We start from the raw sequence: 18000 nt of genomic DNA, 5'->3' as shown, positions 1-18000 counted from the left end.
GCGAGCGGGGGACGGGACCCGCTTGCTAACACGTAAAATGATGCACGGTGATGTCGGGCGGGCATCCCAATGTCACCACAAGTCATTCAGATATTCAGTGGCCCCCGCCAAACTGTCAAAGGCCTATTAAGGCTTGTTAAAAAGTAATTAAAGTAATTAACTGAGCTGCCCGTTCAACTTGAAAGGCTAGCATTTCTTGCCCATCTCTAATTTCCTTTAAGAAGGTAATTTGAGCTGCCTTCTTGAATACATAGGGAACAGGCTATTTTAGATTTAGTATTGGTCAATGAGAAAGGGGAAAGAGGCCACTAGGGAAGAGTGATCATAATATGGACAAATGTTATATTGTGTTTCAAAGTGAATTAGTTAACTCTAAAAGTCAGTTCTTAAATCTGACCAAAACAAATTATGTAGGATTGAGGGGTGACTTTGCCAAGATATATTGGAAAACTATACTAAACAATATGATGTTATATAAGTAATGGCAACATTTTAAAGAATTAGTGATTTGCAACAAATATACATTCCCTTAAGGGATAAAAACCCCGCAGGAAAAGTGGTCCAACTGTGGCTAACATGATAAGTTAAAGATTGTATTATGTGAAGGGAATAGCCTTACAATGTTGCCAAAAAGAGTGGTAAGCCTGAAGATTGAGAAAATTTTAGAATTCAGCAAAGGATGGCCAGAAAATTGACAAAGAGAAAAGAGAATATGAGAATATACTAACAGGAGACATTAAAAAAGATTGTAAAAGTTCCTATGGATATGTAAAAAGAAAGAGATTAGTGAAAGTAAGCATGGGCCCATTAGAGGCAAAGACATGAGAAACCATAGTGGAGAATAAGAAAATGGCAGACCCATCAAATGGATACTTTGCATCTCTCTTCATGGTAGAAGACAGAAAAATATTCAGGAAAGAAAAAGGGAGCCAAGGCTCTAGTGAGAATGCAGAACGTAAATAAATTAGATAAAAGCAAATACTGGAGATGCTGGAAATCTTAAACAAAGACAGAAAATACTGGAAAAACTCAGCCAGTCTAGCAGCATCTATGGAGAGAGAAACAGAGTTACTGTTTCAAGTCCATATGACCTTTCTTCAGAACTGAAGAGAGTGAAAATGTGATGAAATTTATACTGTTTAAGGGGGATGGGGCAAGTGGAGCTGGATAGAGGGCCAGCAATAGGTGGGGACAAAGGAGGGATTGACAAAGATGCCATGAACTAAAGGACAAAGGGGGTGTTAATGGCAGTGGTTAGTGCTAAAAAAGGTACTGATAGTGGCATAAAGGTAAGAAAGCAGAACGTGATAATAACAGAGCAAGGCTAGAATTGTGTGAAAGAACAACATGGAAAAAGTAACAGATGATCCTGTTACAGGGGCCAAATAAATTAGCATTAGCAAAGATACAATACTGGAAAAATTAATGGGACCAAAAGTTGATAAATCACTTGGACCTGATGACCTGCATCTTCAGATTTAAAAAGAGCAATGGAGGTAGTGGATTCATTGGTTTTGATCTTTTAGAATTCATTTGATTCTAGAACAGACCCCACGGCTTGGAAGGTGACAAATATAACCCCATTATTCATGAAAGGAGGGAGAGAGAAATGGGGAACTATAGGCTAATTAGCCTGACATCAAGATTGGAACATAGATTATATTAGTAGGGACAGCATAACAGTGCAGCTAGAAAATTAGGCAGAATCAACATGGGTTTATGAAAGAGAAATCATGTCAAATAGAGTTTAGAGGTTATAACTAACAGGCTGAATGAGGAGGAAACAAATGGATATAGTGTATTTGGATTTTCAAAAAGCACTTGACAAGGTACCACACAATACGCTATTGCACAAAATTAAGACTCATGGATGGTAATATATTAGCATAAATTTAGGATTGGTTAATGGACATAACTCAGAGATTAGGAATAAACAGCTCATTTTTTGGATTGACTACATGTAAGTTGTAGGTTATTGCAAGGATCAGCTATTCAATCTGTATCAATGACTTAGATGAGAGGACTGAGTGGAATGTATCCAAGTTTGCTGACAGCACAAAATTAGATGAACAATTTACCTGTTGGGAGGGCACAAAAAGGCTGCAAAAAGATACTGACAGGTGAAGTGAACAGACAAGAACATGTCAGAGAGAATGTAATGTGGAGAAGTGTGAAGTTATCCAATTGAAAAGCAGAACTTCTTTTAATGTGAAATGGTGTTCAAAAGGGACCTTGTATATGAATCACAAAAAGTTAACATGCAGGTGCAGAAAGAAATTAGGAAGCCAACGCTATATTAGCCTTTATTACAAAGAGATTAGAGTATAAGAGTAAAGAAGCCCTACCATAATTGTACAGGATCATGGTGTACCCTCCCATGAAGCACTGTGTGCAGTTTTGGTCTCCTTACCTAAGGAAGGATATACTTTCCTTAGAGAGAGTGCTGTTCCTGGGATAAAAGAATTGTCCTGTCAGGAGTGATTGAGTAGATTGGGCGTATATGCTACCTAGAATTTAGAAGAACTAATTGAAACACATACCATTTTTAGGGGGCCTGACAGGGTAGATACTGGGAGGGTGGTTCCACTGGCAAAGGAATCTAGAATTCAGCGTTACAATCTCAGAATAAGGCATTGACCATTTAGGATGGAGGAAAGGAAAAATTCCTTCACTCAGAGGGTTGTGGATCTTTGTAATGCTCTACCCCAGGAAACTATGGATGCTCAGTCATTAAGTATATTCAGGACAGAGGTCATATATAGATTTTTTGATACTAAGGGAATTAAGTGATGTGGGGATAGTCCAGGAAGGTCGAGTTGAGGTAGAGGATCAGCCATGATCTTATTGAATGACGGAACAGGCTCGAAGGGTCTACTCTTGCTTATTATACTCCCTTCCCTCAAAGATTTTAGAGCACCAGGTGGGTTTTTCCAACAAACTGGCAGTGTCATGAAACACGATTACTGATGCTAGCTATTTGCTCAAAATTTATTTAATTAAATTTAAATTCCATAGCTGCCATATGGTGGGATTTAAAATCATACCTCCAAATCATTAGTCCAGGCCAAAAATAAAAATATCTGGAAAAAACTCAGCAGGTCTGGCAACATCTGCGGAGAGGAACACAGTTAACGTTACATTTGGTTACTAGCCCAGCAACACAATCACTATGTTACCATACTCTATTCACCACTGGAATCTCAGATTCGGCTGTTTTATTTATTGATAATTTATTAATTTGAAGTAAATTGACTTACATAAAGCTAGTTTAAAGTAGTGTTATGTATAACAGGTGAATCATTTTCATGTTTTTTTTCCTCAAGTATGGAAAATCTACGCCAGTGTGGAGTGGCATTCTGTATTCTTCTGGGGTTTTCTGTTCTAACAGCAAGTATTGGTGGATACATTGTACAAGACAGAGTTACTGGGCAGAAAAGATTACAACATATCTCTGGTCTAGGCTACAGAGTATACTGGATCACAAACTTCCTGTATGATATGGTACGGATGTATGAAGTTTCTCTTGATATATATTAACCTGCACTCTTTTTTTTCATTGCTGTTTATGTTCAAATATCTCTCTTTACTCAGAAATCTGAAATAATGCCTCTCAGACACCTTCCCAACTCACAATGATAATGTTTTGTGCTTGTTAGCAAGAAATTCACCCATTGTAAGATGAAATGAAAACCGTTTCCTGAGCTGAGATGCTCTACTAATGGAGCATAACTATCTGACAGACAGGATGTTGAGCCATGAATGAAATCCATGAGCACAGCTGTCTGAAGCAGATGCCTTGACAATTGAAAAGCTCTCAATACATATCTACAATATCATGGGGCTGATAGGTGGTGGATAGTGGAGGGGGTGGTGACGGACAGAAAAAGAAGGGAAAAGGTGGACAAGGAGCAAGAAGAGCATTGAAAAATTACAGGGAAGGGGGAAATGGTACCAAAAGAGGCAATAATAGTAAAAATTTGCATTTATATAGTGTCTTTAATGTAAGAGGCAGTCCAAGAGGCTTGACAAATAGCCAAGCTAGGAAAGACGTGATTAAGAGACTTGGTCAAAAGATTGTTCAAAAAGTGAGTCTTGAAGAGATTTTTAAAATGGAGAGAGATGTGGAGAGATTTTAGAAGGGACTCAGATTCAGGTGATTGAAGGCACTGTTATCAATGGTGGAGCAAAGGAAGGAGAAACTGGAGGGAATATTACACAGGCGTGGAACCAGCCCATGGAGGATTTTGAAGAGCAAAATGAGGATCACAAGGGTAGGTGCTGGGAAATTGGAAGAAAATCAGTGAGGACAGGGATGTGAATAATTTGAGAGTGGGATTTGTTATTAGACTGATAGACCAGAGTTTAGAGCAAACTGAAGTTTATTGAAGGTGGAGAATGAGAGGCATTGGAGGAAAGCATTGGAGTTGTCAAATATGGAGGTAACAAAGCATGTATGAGTGCATCAGAGCCAGAGGCAAAATAAGGGAGATCAGTGATCTTTGTTACTTATATGTTGAGGTACCGTTTAGGATTGAAGAGGATAGTGGGATTATAAATGGTTTGTTTTGGCTTGAAAACGGGGATGTAATAAAGAGAATTACCTAACAGCTATGTCCCTGACCAGGATTGTTCCTTTTTATTATCATCAATTAATCTTTGTTTCTTATCTCTTTGACTAGGTTCATTATCTGGTCCCAGTAGCTTTGTGCATTTGTGTCTTTGCTGCTTTCCAGTTTTCAGCATTCACTTATAATCAGAACCTAGGAGCTACAGCCTTGCTGCTGATCTTATTTGGGTAAGAACTGAGAGGTATCTCATCAAACTGTGAAAAATAAACATGGACTTCATAATGTGGCATTGAGCCATTTTAACAGCAAGATTCCAGATTGAATTCCTGATTTTTGCTGAGTTATTTGATTTCAGCTGAGATAGTGGTGAAAACATTACAAATGGCTTCAGTGCTCTCATTGCACCACCACCCCCACACCCAAAACTTGGCCAGAAGTGCAGCGGTTCTTTGGCTCAATGGAAATGCAAAGCCCCTGAATTCAAGAGGAGTAGAGAGAAAAACACAGAAAATTGTTTTCTGCAATATACCTAATGCTGGATGTCCAAATACCCTAATATGTGGAGCTAATGCGTATAATATGCATCACACAATCAGTGGTCAGATTGATATCACAAACCCAGCAGTAGCTTTCTGCAAGATGGTTAAAAGTAAGGACAGGTATAACAAAACTATTGATAAACCATTAGCACAACTGTAATTATGAGGTTACTGATAAAGAAAAAAAAATGGTCTGAATGATCCAGCAAGCAAGATGATTGCTTAGTTTGCAGGCATAGTTACATCATCCCAGAGGAATGATTGCTTCCAACTGCGGTGAAGAGAAGCCCATCACAGGCATTTAAATTCATCCATCTTATTCAGTGCAGCATCCCTTTAAGAAGGGCAAACTGCCTTTAAAAAGAGCAGGCTGGTTGCACCATCTGGTTTCTGCACAATACTGATCGACTTCCCTGCTGAATGCAGAGGTAACCAGTAGCACAAGGAAGATTCTAGCATCATGAGATCTACTCAGTTACAAGCTACATTCATTCAGTGGATGCATCAGATTTACATGCTACTCATCTTATTCAGAACCGGCAGAGGCAGGTTGTGAATCTTTTTAAAAATTAATTTATGGGATGTGGGCATTGCTGGCTAGGCCAGCATTTATTGCCCATCCCTAATTGCCCTTGAGAAGATGGTGATGAGCTGTCTTCTTGAACTGCTGCAGTCCATGTGGTGTAAGTACACCCACAGTGCTGTTAGGAAGGGAGTTCCAGGATTTTGACCCAGCGACAGCAAAGGAACGGCGATACATTTCCAAGTCAGGATGGTGAGTTGCTTGGAGGGGAACTTCCATGTATCTGCTGTCCTTCTCCTTCTTCCTGCGTTTGGGGGGTGCTGCCTAAGGAGCCTTGGTGAGTTTCTGCAGTGCATCTTATAGATGGTACTCACTGCTGCCACTGTTTGGCAGTGGTGGAGGGAGGGGATATTTGTGGAAGGGGTGCCAATCAAGCAGGCTGCTTTGTCCTAGATGGTGTGAAGTTTCTTGAGTGTAGTGGCAGCTGCACTCATTCAGGCAAGTGGAGAGTATTCCATCACACTCCTGACTTGTGCCTTGTAAATGGTGGACAGGTTTTGGGGAGTCAGGAGATAAGTTACTCGCCACAGGATTCCTAGTCTCTGACCTGCTCTTGTAGCCAAGACATTTTTATGGCTAGTCCAGTTCAGTTTCTGGTCAATGGTAACCCCCAGGATTTTGACATGATCCCTGTGTCTAAAAATGGATGCACACTAACTTCTTTTCCATCCTGTGTGTCCTAATCTTCTGCAATGGGAGCAATATTGACTTAAAGGGGCCAATAGTACCCTTGAAAAGTGCTCATATGAACCAGTGTAATCCATTCCCCTGAAGCATAACTCAATATGAATCAACCTTTGCTTCGTGGCATTCGTGTGGCCTCTGAAACAGATGTTTTAGGGTTCAAGCCTCATTCTAGAGACGTGAGCATATAATCTAGGCTGAACATCAGTGCAGTACTGAGGGAGTGCTGCACAATCAGCGGTGCTGGCTTTGGGATGAGATTTTAAACTTGATATCCGCTCGGGACATAAAAACTCCCACAGCATTTTTCAAAGAAGAGCAGAAGAGTCCTCCAGGTGTCCTGGCAAATATTTAATCTTCAACCAACATCACTAGAACAATTTATCTATTCATTTAGCTCATTGTTGTTTAGGGAATCTCATTTTGACCAAGTTATCCGTTGCATTTCCCTATGTTCTAACAGTTCTAATACTTAAAATGTATTTATTTGGCTGAGGTGCTTTGCAACATCCTAAGGTCATGGAAGGGACAATATAAACATGTTCTTTCTTTCTGTGAACTCTTGGGGATTTCACAAAATCTGTTGCTTTCTCAGACACTGCTTTTGTTTAGGTAGAATCATTTTAAAATATTGTTTTTATTCACAGCCAACAGAAAATCCTTCCACTGCAAATTTCCATCAGCCAAATGCTTTTTTATAAAAAAAAATGATGACAACCAAAAATGTAATCAATTGATAGCCAGTAGCTTTTACTATAAAAATCAAACTTCTACATGACATATGAATTCTTTAATATAATTTTTGCTAATGTGTTTCGGCCATACCTCGTTGCTATCTTGCAATTCTTTGAACATGTCTAGGCTGTGACTCTTAGGATAAATTCCTCTGGTCAAGATAAGAAAAAAATTAATTAAGAAGACTTACTAAGCTCTGCTTCAGAAATGGAGCCTTGATAAGTCACGACTGCAGATTGAAAATAGGGCTTAACACAATAGGACCTATTCCGCAAGCCAGGGTCACATCCAGACGGACTTTGTAACAGGAGCAGAGCCTTGCAGTATCTGCCCTAGTTTGATTTTTGGGAAGTGCTCTGGTATTACATCAGCCAATCACGTTGAGAGCCTAGACATTGGGGGCCTTCTGCATTTCCACTTAGACAGGAGAGAGGCGACAAATCGGAAAAAATGTCATAAACAGCACACTGGTCAGCTAAGGGGCAGAATTGGGGCCTATACCTAAATGCCAATGATTTGGACAGCCAGTTTCCTTTTTTGAAGTTTTAAATTGTCTTCCATTGTAAATTTCTTCTGGTGGGGATACCTCATGCCCCCATTCCCCAACCTTATCTCAGCCCAGGACTTTTCAGCCGGACTTTTCAGTCTCTTCAATGGGATCAACAGTAGGGGTATGGGCCGGCACATTTCAGCACATATATTGGGATGTGCCACCCTATGAATTTTTAGGGCCGTGCGATTTTGGTATTCTGAACCTCAGAGGTAATTTAGACAGAAAGAGACAGAATTTAAAAGGATTTTAAGAGGACCAAAGTATTAATGATCTGTGAGTGGCAATTTCATTAATATGAAATTACAAAAAGTTGGATTTATGTTGTTTTTTCTGCTTGTTCATCTGCCCTGTTCTTCTATCTGTCTTTCAGATTTGCCACCATACCCTGGATGTATCTTCTGTCAAGGTTCTTCTCCAGTCCAGATGCAGCTTTTATCACATATGTTGCAATTAACTTAGTGCTGGGTCTCTGCACCATCCTGGCAGCCTATCTTCCTCGTTTTCTGGCACTATTATCCAACCAAGCAGTAAGCAACCCCAAAATAATCCCTAAATTGTATGTTTTTGGAAAAAATTGAGCTAGACTAAATTGATTTCTGACAAAGTAAGGAATTCTTTATGTCTTAACTTAATCCATAAGAATACTAGCTCACATAATTAAGCCTTGACTTTAGCTCTTGATTTTGATGCTTTGTCTTATAAGGTGTCAGAATTGTTTGTAAGGAGAATAGAAAACGAAAATTATGGTATAGAGAGAGCTAAACCTTTGAAGCTCAGACTTAGGTCTGGTATGGGACAAACCTACAAACAGTGCAATACTGCAGCACAATAATGTATCTAAGATTGAGCTTAAGCAAACATTATCAGCCTCATACATCAATGAAATGTCTTCCATTATGCTCAATAAACAGGTAACATGAAACTATGAACATTTAAAATGTAATTAACATAACATGCAAGATGGGTTAGGATGAAGAATCCTTTCAGCACTTCTGATTCCATCCTTCTGGAATACCAACCTTAGTTTTCCTGTTATAGCTTCCAGCTATTTGTTAAATCAGCCCAGCATAGAACAGAGTACAACTCCAAAGGGGACAGCGCAGAATCATTCGGTCCTGTTGTCAGTGGGCATCATGGCGGGTGTGAGTGGACAATATGGCGCGAAGGCCAAAAATCGCATTTACGCCTTCGTGAAACCAGTTTGCAACTGTCCGCTTCACCCGTCAATGGCGGCCGTGTTTCCCGCTGTATCACGTGGGGAACCTAATTTCAATACTTTAGCATATCATTATAAGCCCAGGTCACCAGAATCATCCCCCCACGCTGGATCATCCAGGCACGTTGGCGTGATTGCACAATGATGTGTTTCACAAATGTACACAAGCGATGTGCACCTGGCGAGCTGCACTTTGCTCGGGAATTCGAGGTTTGTTTGCCTACCTTGCTTCAGGCAGCACTCATGGTCATCAGTGCCAGGCTTCGCAGGCAGAACCACATCATTTTTAGGGGGGCTCACTAAGCAGGTCCCTACCTACCAGACTAGCCGTAAGGTGGGGGTGCCTTTTCAACAGCCACAGGGCTAGGGTTTGTTTGGGGAAGGGGGAGAAGTAGCTTGAGGCAAGCAAGAGCTGTACTGGGGAAGGGGGTTATCCCAGGGTATGTGTGGGGCACATGTTGATCTGTGCACGTAGCCTCAAGATGGTGAGGGCTGAAGAGGCAGTCTCCAGAGGAGATGGGGCCAGATGGAGATGTGAGGGTGTGTCTGAGGGAGTGAGTGGTGATGTCCCTTGAGCTAGCAGTGTGTGAGATGCCAGTGAATGTGGATGGCCTTGTCACTGTGTGAGTTTAGAATGATGAGATGGTTGCCCATACCCTGGCGGCATGGATGAGATCATTCATCTGTTTTCCGTACTGGATGGCTAACCTCTTGTGTGCAGCGTTGGCAGTGACCACCTCTGCCACTGCCCCCCAAAGCTGGAGTGGTGAGACTGATGGGCCTCCTGCAGCCAGAACGAGGGTACGGGGCTCTGGCTGAAGTTTAAATACGGCACCCGGCATGTGAAAATGGTGAGGTAACGGCATGGTGGGAAAATTGGAGGCTGCCTGCCAAGGAGATGACATTTTTCCTGTGGCTGCATAACTAATGAGGTGGAAATGGGATGACATGGCGTGAAAACCCGCCACTGGGGCCGGCAGGTAAGACGTCTTTTTACACGCTCTCTACTACACTTCGTGCAAATCTAGGACAATTCCGCCCATAGCATCAGAAGAAATTTAAATTTCAAGGGCATAAAGATTTAATGACGATAAGCAATTAATATAAAAAGGTTGAGATAGGGATGGTGGTGGGTGAACTCAAGTAAGTTTGGGAATAGGCTAACTACTGAATGTGCTGTCAAAACAAGCATTTTAATTCTGGACCTAATGTCTATGTTTTCTTCCCATCTCCATCAGCAACTATTGAAAGTTTACAGTGTACTTCGCTGGGTCTTCATCATTTTCCCACAGTTCTGCCTGTCCTTTGGGTTGATAGAACTATCCTACAATCAGTTAAAATTTGACCTCACCCAGGGTTTTGGAGTTAACTCCTATGTGAGTCCATTTGAGATGGACTTCCTTGGCTGGGTCTTTGTGGCGATAACCCTCGAGGGATGCCTCTTTATCACAATTCGTCTCCTATGCCAAGGAAATTTGCTACACAAGCTCAGGTAAGATGGTTCTTTGGCTCCTTTCTTAATTTTTAGCAAGACACTTAAAAATAAAAACCTGTAAGAAGCAAACCAAAGGGATAAGAATGCACAGAATTAAGTTTGACTTTTGTTTCATTAGGCCAGCTCCTTCTTCAGACCAACTAACCTAGTGAGCCTATTCTGTTGAGACCTTTATCCTATTTATTTAATCTTTGATAACAAATTATGTCTAAGCTCCCTCAAAACTAATTAGGTTTATTCATCTAATCTTAAATTTCTACTGCTTCCTTTCATTCTTCACAAAAAAAACCCTTCCCAGCAACAGCAATATAGAAATATATATGGGCTTGCTTTTAGGTCAAGAATCAACACTGTGTCTAACCATGTGGCCACAATCAACAAACAAAATTGGTCAAGGGCAAGCAACTGGTGCTAGTCTGCTAATGATTGGCATCTCCCCTCATCAGGGCTTGAATATCAGGTTTTCCTGAAGCTGTATCCACTGGAGTTGAGAAGAATGTGAGGTGGTCTTATTCAAACATATAAGATCCTGAGGGGGCTTAACAGGGTGGATACTGAAAGGATGTTTCCCCTTGTGGGAGAAACCAGAACTAGGGGACAGAGTTTAAAAATAAGGGGTCTCCCCTTTATGACGGAGATGAGAAGAATTTTTTTTCTCTTAGAGGGTCGTGAGTCTTTGGAATTGTCTTCCCTGGAGACTGGTGGAGGCAGGGTCAATGAGTATTTTTAAGATCGAGATAGATGGATTCTTGTCTAGCAAGGGATCAAAAGTTATTGGGGGGTAGGTGGAATATGGAGTTGAGGCCACAATTAGATCAAGCATGATCTTATTGAATGGCGGAGGAGGTTCTATGGGCCTCCTCCTAATTTATATGTTTGTATGTAGGCATGTGTATATGTATTTAAAGGCAGCCTTCAGGTCTTAAAGAGAGTCAATGTTAGTAAACCATGAATAAAATGGTTATTTCTGTGAATACTACACTGTGGCCCACAATAAAGGAGCCTCTGGTGATAGTACTGACAGCTTTGCTGGCAACTCAGACTGCTGCAATCATCATTTGGGTTCGAGTGTTTCATTATTCTTTCTATTTATGAAGGAAAGCATGCACAGGAAGGCTGATATGGATTTCCAGAACATCACTAAGTTACTTTATTCTCACGCAGAGCAGTGTGAGTGTGGAGGCACAGCTGCTTTATGGTCGCATTGGCTCCACTTGAGAAGCTCATGCTGTCTTCTCTCAGCATGGCAGCACACCTGCTCCCCTGTCAACCTCTGACCCAGTGCCTATGTTAGTTTCACATAGTCAGCTGGCTCAGATAGCCTTGGTCAGTGCTGAGACACAGCAATCTGCTCAGACCCAGAGCTGCTCAATGTCACCAACCAAAGCAATCTCAAATATTCTCAGTGAATCATCAGCAGCCTTCCACCTCCGAGGCTCCTACAACAGGAGAACCATCTTCTAGGAGCAGTAGAATAGGAAAACAAACACAGACAGCAGTCAGGAAAAGATTGCACTCAGATAATTTCAATTAAATATCAAGAGAAGGAAAAATATAGATGAATCCACAATGTGCATAATATGAAGTAGAGAGACTTTTTTGGTAGTGATGTTGGCCTTCATATCCTTAGGAATGTAGGAGGAAGACCCATGAGGTAATATTGTTAGAAGTCATTCAGAAGAAGGTGGAAATGGCGGGACTGAAGGTGTGGTGCTCAGGGGGAGTTTGGTTAGGAGCATTTTTCCTCAGTCATGTATTGTCTTACATTTCTGGTAGTTAGAAGCACTGCTCATGCTTGGACTTATCCCTTTTTTCACCTCCTTCACCTTCTCTTCCTGCACGACAGCACTACTTTCTCCTGTGGCAGTTGCAAGGACCCACCCTTCTAAGTAGCATAGTTGTATAGCATGCAAGGAATTACTGCAAATCTGGAGACAGCTCACGACTAAACTGCAGAACTCAGTTGTAGCAGTCAAGGCGTTGGAATCTTTGCTTTAGGATGCCTATATTTGCTCATTGTATGTGCAGATGTTTAACGGTTTAAATACCACCCTTTTTTGGGCATTTGCTTCTGTGTGCAGTTTCAAATTACAATGGTGAACTATTATTTAACAGGCTTTAAATCTTTACTCATAGAATAATAGAATGGTTACAGCACGGTAAGAGGCCATTAGGCCTATCGTGCCTGTGCCAGCTCTCTACAAAAGCAATTCAACTAGTGCCACACTGCTGCCATTTTTAGATCTGCAAATTTTTCATCCACAGATAGTGATCTCATTTTGTTTTAAAAGCCACTTGAATCTACCTCCACAATGCACTCAGGCAGTATATTTCATATCCTAACTACTCACTGCATAATAAAAGCCACTATTTCTTTTGCCACTCACTTTAAATCAGTGTCCTCTGGTTCTCGATGCTTCCATCAATGGGAACTGTTTCTCTTTATCTAGTCTGTCCATATCTCTCAAGATTTTGAATACCTCTATCAAAAATCCTCTCTCTCTCTTGAAGGAAAATAGCACAATTTTCTCCAATCTATCTACATAACTGAAAATCCTGATCCTTGGAACCAATCTCGTGAGTCTTTTATACACCCTCTTCAACACCTTCCCATCCTTCATAAAGTGTGGCGCCCAGAACTGGACACTATTCCAGTTGAGAATTGTTTTTTTGCACAGGTTTATCATAACCTCCTTGTTTTTGTTCTCTATGCCCTATTGATAAAGTCGAAGGTCCCATGTCTTTTTTAAACATACTCTCGACTTGCCCTACCACCTTCAATGATTTGTGCACATATACCCCCAGGTCCCTCTACTCCCTTCGGAATTGTACACTTTATATTGACTCTCCCCATCCTTCACTTCACACTTCTCTGCAATAAATTTCACCTGTCACTTGTCCACTCATTCCACCAACCTGTCCACATTCTTTTGAAGTTTAACACTTTCCTCCTCACAGTTCACAATACCTCCAAGTTTTGTCATTCTCAAATTTTTAAATTTTGCCTGTAGGCATAAGTCTAGGTCATTGATGTACATTAAGACAAATCGGGAACCCAGCAGCGACTCTTGGGGAACCCCACTACAAACCTTCCTCCAGTCCGAAAAAGAACCATTCACCACGACTTATGGTTTCCTGTCACTCAGCCAATTGTATCCATGCAACTGTTCCTTTTATTCCATTTGCTCTAACTTTGTTCACAAGTTTGTTGTCTGGCACATTATTAAATACCTTTTGGAAGTCCATGTACATCACACCAACTCTCATCTAGTCTCTCTGTTACCTCACCAAAAAACTCAAGCAAGTTGGTTAACCATGATTTGCTCTTAACATATCCATGCTGGGCTTCCTTAATTAACCTGCACTTGCACAAGGGACTGTAAGTTTTGTCTCAAATGATCTTTTCTAAAAGTTCCCCTACAACCGAGGTTAAACTGACTGGCCTGTAGATGCTGGAGGCTTGTCCTCAAACCCCTTTTTGAACAAGGGTGTAACATTTGCAATTAATGCTGTTTAAGTAAAGAGAAACTAAGTATGTTTATATTAGTCTTACCATGTAAAATGCGAAAGATGTTTTGACAGTTTTACTTAAATTTTCAGCCGCCAGGATTTCCTGCGTGATACAACCGGTGATGAGGATAATGATGTGAGAGAAGAACGTGAACGGGTTTTGAATGGAGGAGCAAACAATGACATTTTACAGATTCACAACCTAAAGAAATGCTTCCAGATCTTAAACAAGAAAGTTAGTGCTGTAAAAGGAGTCACTGTAGGGGTACCTACAGGAGAGGTACGGAAAAATGTTAATTTTATTTAGAATTGTTCAGTTCCAGTAACGTTGTTAAGAAGCTGCAAGTTAATTTAATTTATAAAAAGAAAAACACTGGGAATAGTCAGCAGGTCTAGCAGTATCTGCGGGGAGAGAAGCAGAGTTAATGGGCAGGCAATTCCTGCAGGTTTCTGGACTCCGGCGTCAGGCCAAATGGGGGACCCGAGCCTGCACTTGCCAGGAGCCAGACCAGTGGAGCCATTTACCCAGAGGCAGCCTCCTATATGACAGCCTCTATGCTCGGCATCCTATTAGGGATAGCAGGAGACTCCCAATGCTGCCAGATCAGTCAAATGGCCGACTGCCCTAGAGCCTCGGTGGCCCCACTAGGAGAGGTGGACACTGCTGAGGCATGTCTGAGTATGTGAGGGCATCTCAAAATGGAGGCCCCCTCGGAGGGATAAAAATAGTGAAAGATTCTAAAAGAGGGAAGGTGCTAGGACTCGCGGAATGGAAGGGGAAACCATCCGTGGGGATTGTTGGGGCTATGGGGGCAACCTTTGCTCCTGCAGCCTCCAGTTCTGATGACCCCCAGCCACTGATGACCCCTTCCATTGAGCTGGCAGCCACTCCATGTCTCAGGGAGTGCTACTCTGCTGCAAACAAAATGCTAATGAGCCCAAAACATCACTGCTAATTGGGAGCTTAATTAATTAAATTGGCTTCCAGGAAGCCAATCCACATCCCAAGCTGCCCCTGGGAATCTTCCCAGGGATGTGTCAGGGAGCCATCCCAACAAGGTTCCACCTTATTTTCCCTAATTCCAGCCTCCACTCCCATCTCCATGGGAACATTTCAGGTCAATTACCTTTTATCAGAACAGGGAAAAGTTAGAGATGTAACAGCTTTTAAGCAAGTGAAAGAGGGAGAAGGGTTAAAAGAATAAAAGGGATGGACTGTGTTAGAGTATAAGGCAGGAGAGATTAAATGACAGAAGTGTTGATCGTGCCAATAGGAGTAGTAATGAGACAAGTAAAGGAATGAAAGATGTGCCTAGAGTAAGTGTGAATGGCAGATTCACAAACAGCTTTAATACGACAGCAAAGACAAAAGGAAAAGGAGTGAAGCAAGATAGAAAACAAACAAAACCAGCAAACAAAATGGGGAAAAATAGGCCAGATGCTACAATCTAAAATTGTTGAACTCAAATTGTCAATTTTGTGAAAACTCCTCTAGCCTATTACTAAATTCAATGTTTAACTATTTTAATACAGGTTTATTTTACCCAGTGGAACTACTAAATTTCCTTTATGCCAGAAGTAGAAGGAATTCATATTATGATGCTGTTTGAATTAAGTTAGACAGTGCAATCGTGGTAATGATGCCATTAAAATGTTCATATAGAGTTCATTTATATGCTATTTTCATGAAGGCATTTAGTGAACTAATGTCTTCATTAAAGTAGAGGTCAACAGAATTTCAAAGAAACATATTAAAAGTTCCCCTTGATATTGCACAGATGAAATTGACCTGAGTGTTAACCTTTTTGCAATAACCCTTTTGAAAGGATTATGAGGTCGCACAGGACCAGTGTGTGCTGACTTGATTCCAAATCTAGTTCTGGATCAATATAAGTACACAACAAGCACCCGCCTCCCAGATTTGCTATTCTATAAATTGTCTTTTCACCTAAACCCCTGACTTCTTTGATTTTTAACCACGTTTGGAGGAATTGATCTAATAGCAGTCTATACATGCAGAGGAGATCTTCTAACATATAGTGGAATATGGTGCCAAGCGCTTCCATATCACATTTGCTACATCTTTGCTGTATGCCCTTTGCATGGCCTAAAATTTCAAGATGGTAACAAGGATTGTTTCCTGAAGTCTTCTACTGATAAATGAGATCTAAGCACTTCAAGTTGCATAAAGGAGAAAACATAAGAGCTGGCAACCAGGAATTGTAGTCCTGGCCTGGGGAGGAAGATAGGGAAATGAACTGCAACCTGGATATAGTTCCATAAAGGATGAATTTATTTGAACCATATTTAGTTCAGTGGAATTGTGCATGTGGACCTTCACTATTTGTTCCTGAACCCTATGTACCAATACTTCTCCATTTTAAATTCTAGTAAGTTATTTTTTTATGTATATATTAGTGTTTTGGACTCCTCGGTGTGAATGGGGCTGGGAAAACCACAACATTCAAGATGCTGACAGGAGACATAGGACCATCTTCAGGACATGCAATTATCAGGACCGCTTCAGGGTAATTAAATAGCCTGTCAGTTTCTCTGGGCCTGGCATCTTCATGCCTTAAAATTAGATGACTATTGCTGACTAAACCTCTTCTGTTACGTATGATCTATGTAATTCATGCTGTCGCTTATGATTAATTTTGTGTTATAACGTTGAAGTCAAGAGCCACAGTTTTGTTTGCACTTTTCAAAAATAATGATACTTTATCCATTTTATTCCTTTATAATTAACTTTCTATCAGCATTTCTGAAGCTTTCCATTGTTCTTGCATTTGCCTTCCTTTACCCAGAATACAACTAGCAACTGAGTGGTGCCATGTATTAGCACATTGTCATCCTCGTTCTTTATTGCCCACCTAAGTATTGTGCCATAAAAAATTTCTCACCAAGATGCCTTCACTGATTTCCTCCTTCAGCCTCTGCACCGAGTGAACTCTTATTGTCCATGGTTTCAACCTCCATCTTAACTCATCATGCTCTATTTCTTCTGAGTTCACTAGCCTCTTATCCCCTACACCACACCCCACTCCCCACACCCCCACCCACCATGTAAACTCCTCAGCTCATACTTACAACCACCTCTTGGCCTTGTCATTTCACATGGCCTTGCGACTGACATTGTATCAATCACAAATAAGGCCATCTCCAATCAATTCCTTATATCATTTTACATCCACAACCCCTTCCATGTCCAAACCGTACTGCACGTGCATCTTTGATTCCATAGTCCCCAACAAAACCATTACTCTTTCTCACCCTGGCCATTACCCTTGGTACAGCCCTCATTTCTGAGACTTGAACTGACTTGGTGGAAAACTGGCTTAGCCATTAACTCTAGATCTGGCTGGACCACATAAAACACTATTGGGTCCTGCTCCAGTCTACTAAAAGTGTTCACTATTCCAGATTCATCCTGGAGTGCAAAGATAACCCCTGGCTTATTTTCTCTACTGCAAAACACCTTCTTAAACCCTTTTCCCTTGTCACCTCCACTCTCACCTCCAACTATAAGTGCGAGGACCTCATGAGCTTGTCAGTAGAATTGAGACCATCTTATCTGCTGCCTCTGCCACTTCCCTCCTTTCCCCTAACCCATTGGGCCAAATCCCTTTAAAGTTCCCCCTACCCTTAACTTGTATCTTTCCCTAGTTTCTTTCCTATTTCTTCTCATACCCACTCCAAACTTACCTTGCCCATAAGACCATCTGCTGCTCCCTCGACCCTATTCCAATAAACTGCTGGCCACTCATCTTTCCTTCCTGGTTCCCATGTTAACTGATATTGTTAAGGTTCTCTCTATTCAGGTAACCTTGCCCGACTCTGCCACTGCCTCAGCTCACCTGCAGCTGAAACCCTCATCCGTACTTTTGTCATCTCAAGACCTGACTATTTTATGCACTACTGGCCAGCCTGCCACATTCTATCCTCCACAAACTTGAGGTAATCAAAAACTCTGCTGCTCATGTCCTTACATACGTCAAGTCCTGTTCACCCATCACCACTGTGCTTGCTGACCTATATTGGCTCCTGGTTAAGCAGTGCCTCAAATTTAAAATTCTTGTTTTCAAATTCTACCATGGTCTTAGCCCTCCCTATTTCT

General features: G+C 41.3%; 1 protein-coding gene across 1 annotated transcript in view; it reads left to right on the top strand.

The window, feature by feature from the left end:
• The window catches only part of LOC144678766 (ATP-binding cassette sub-family A member 13-like), a 222462-nt gene that overhangs the window by 178768 nt on the left and 25694 nt on the right, over window positions 1-18000 (top strand). The window contains exons 33-38 of the mRNA XM_078538645.1: window positions 3324-3501; window positions 4680-4795; window positions 8033-8189; window positions 10117-10370; window positions 13974-14163; window positions 16302-16411. Coding sequence (XP_078394771.1) covers window positions 3324-3501; window positions 4680-4795; window positions 8033-8189; window positions 10117-10370; window positions 13974-14163; window positions 16302-16411 — 1005 coding nt within the window. The remainder of the gene's footprint in view (window positions 1-3323; window positions 3502-4679; window positions 4796-8032; window positions 8190-10116; window positions 10371-13973; window positions 14164-16301; window positions 16412-18000) is intronic.

This window comes from Cetorhinus maximus, chromosome 3 (genome assembly GCF_964194155.1).
Source record: "Cetorhinus maximus chromosome 3, sCetMax3.hap1.1, whole genome shotgun sequence".
NCBI classification, from domain to species: domain Eukaryota; kingdom Metazoa; phylum Chordata; class Chondrichthyes; order Lamniformes; family Cetorhinidae; genus Cetorhinus; species Cetorhinus maximus.
Note: the sequence above shows the minus strand (reverse complement) of the source record. Positions and strands in the feature narration are given on the sequence as shown.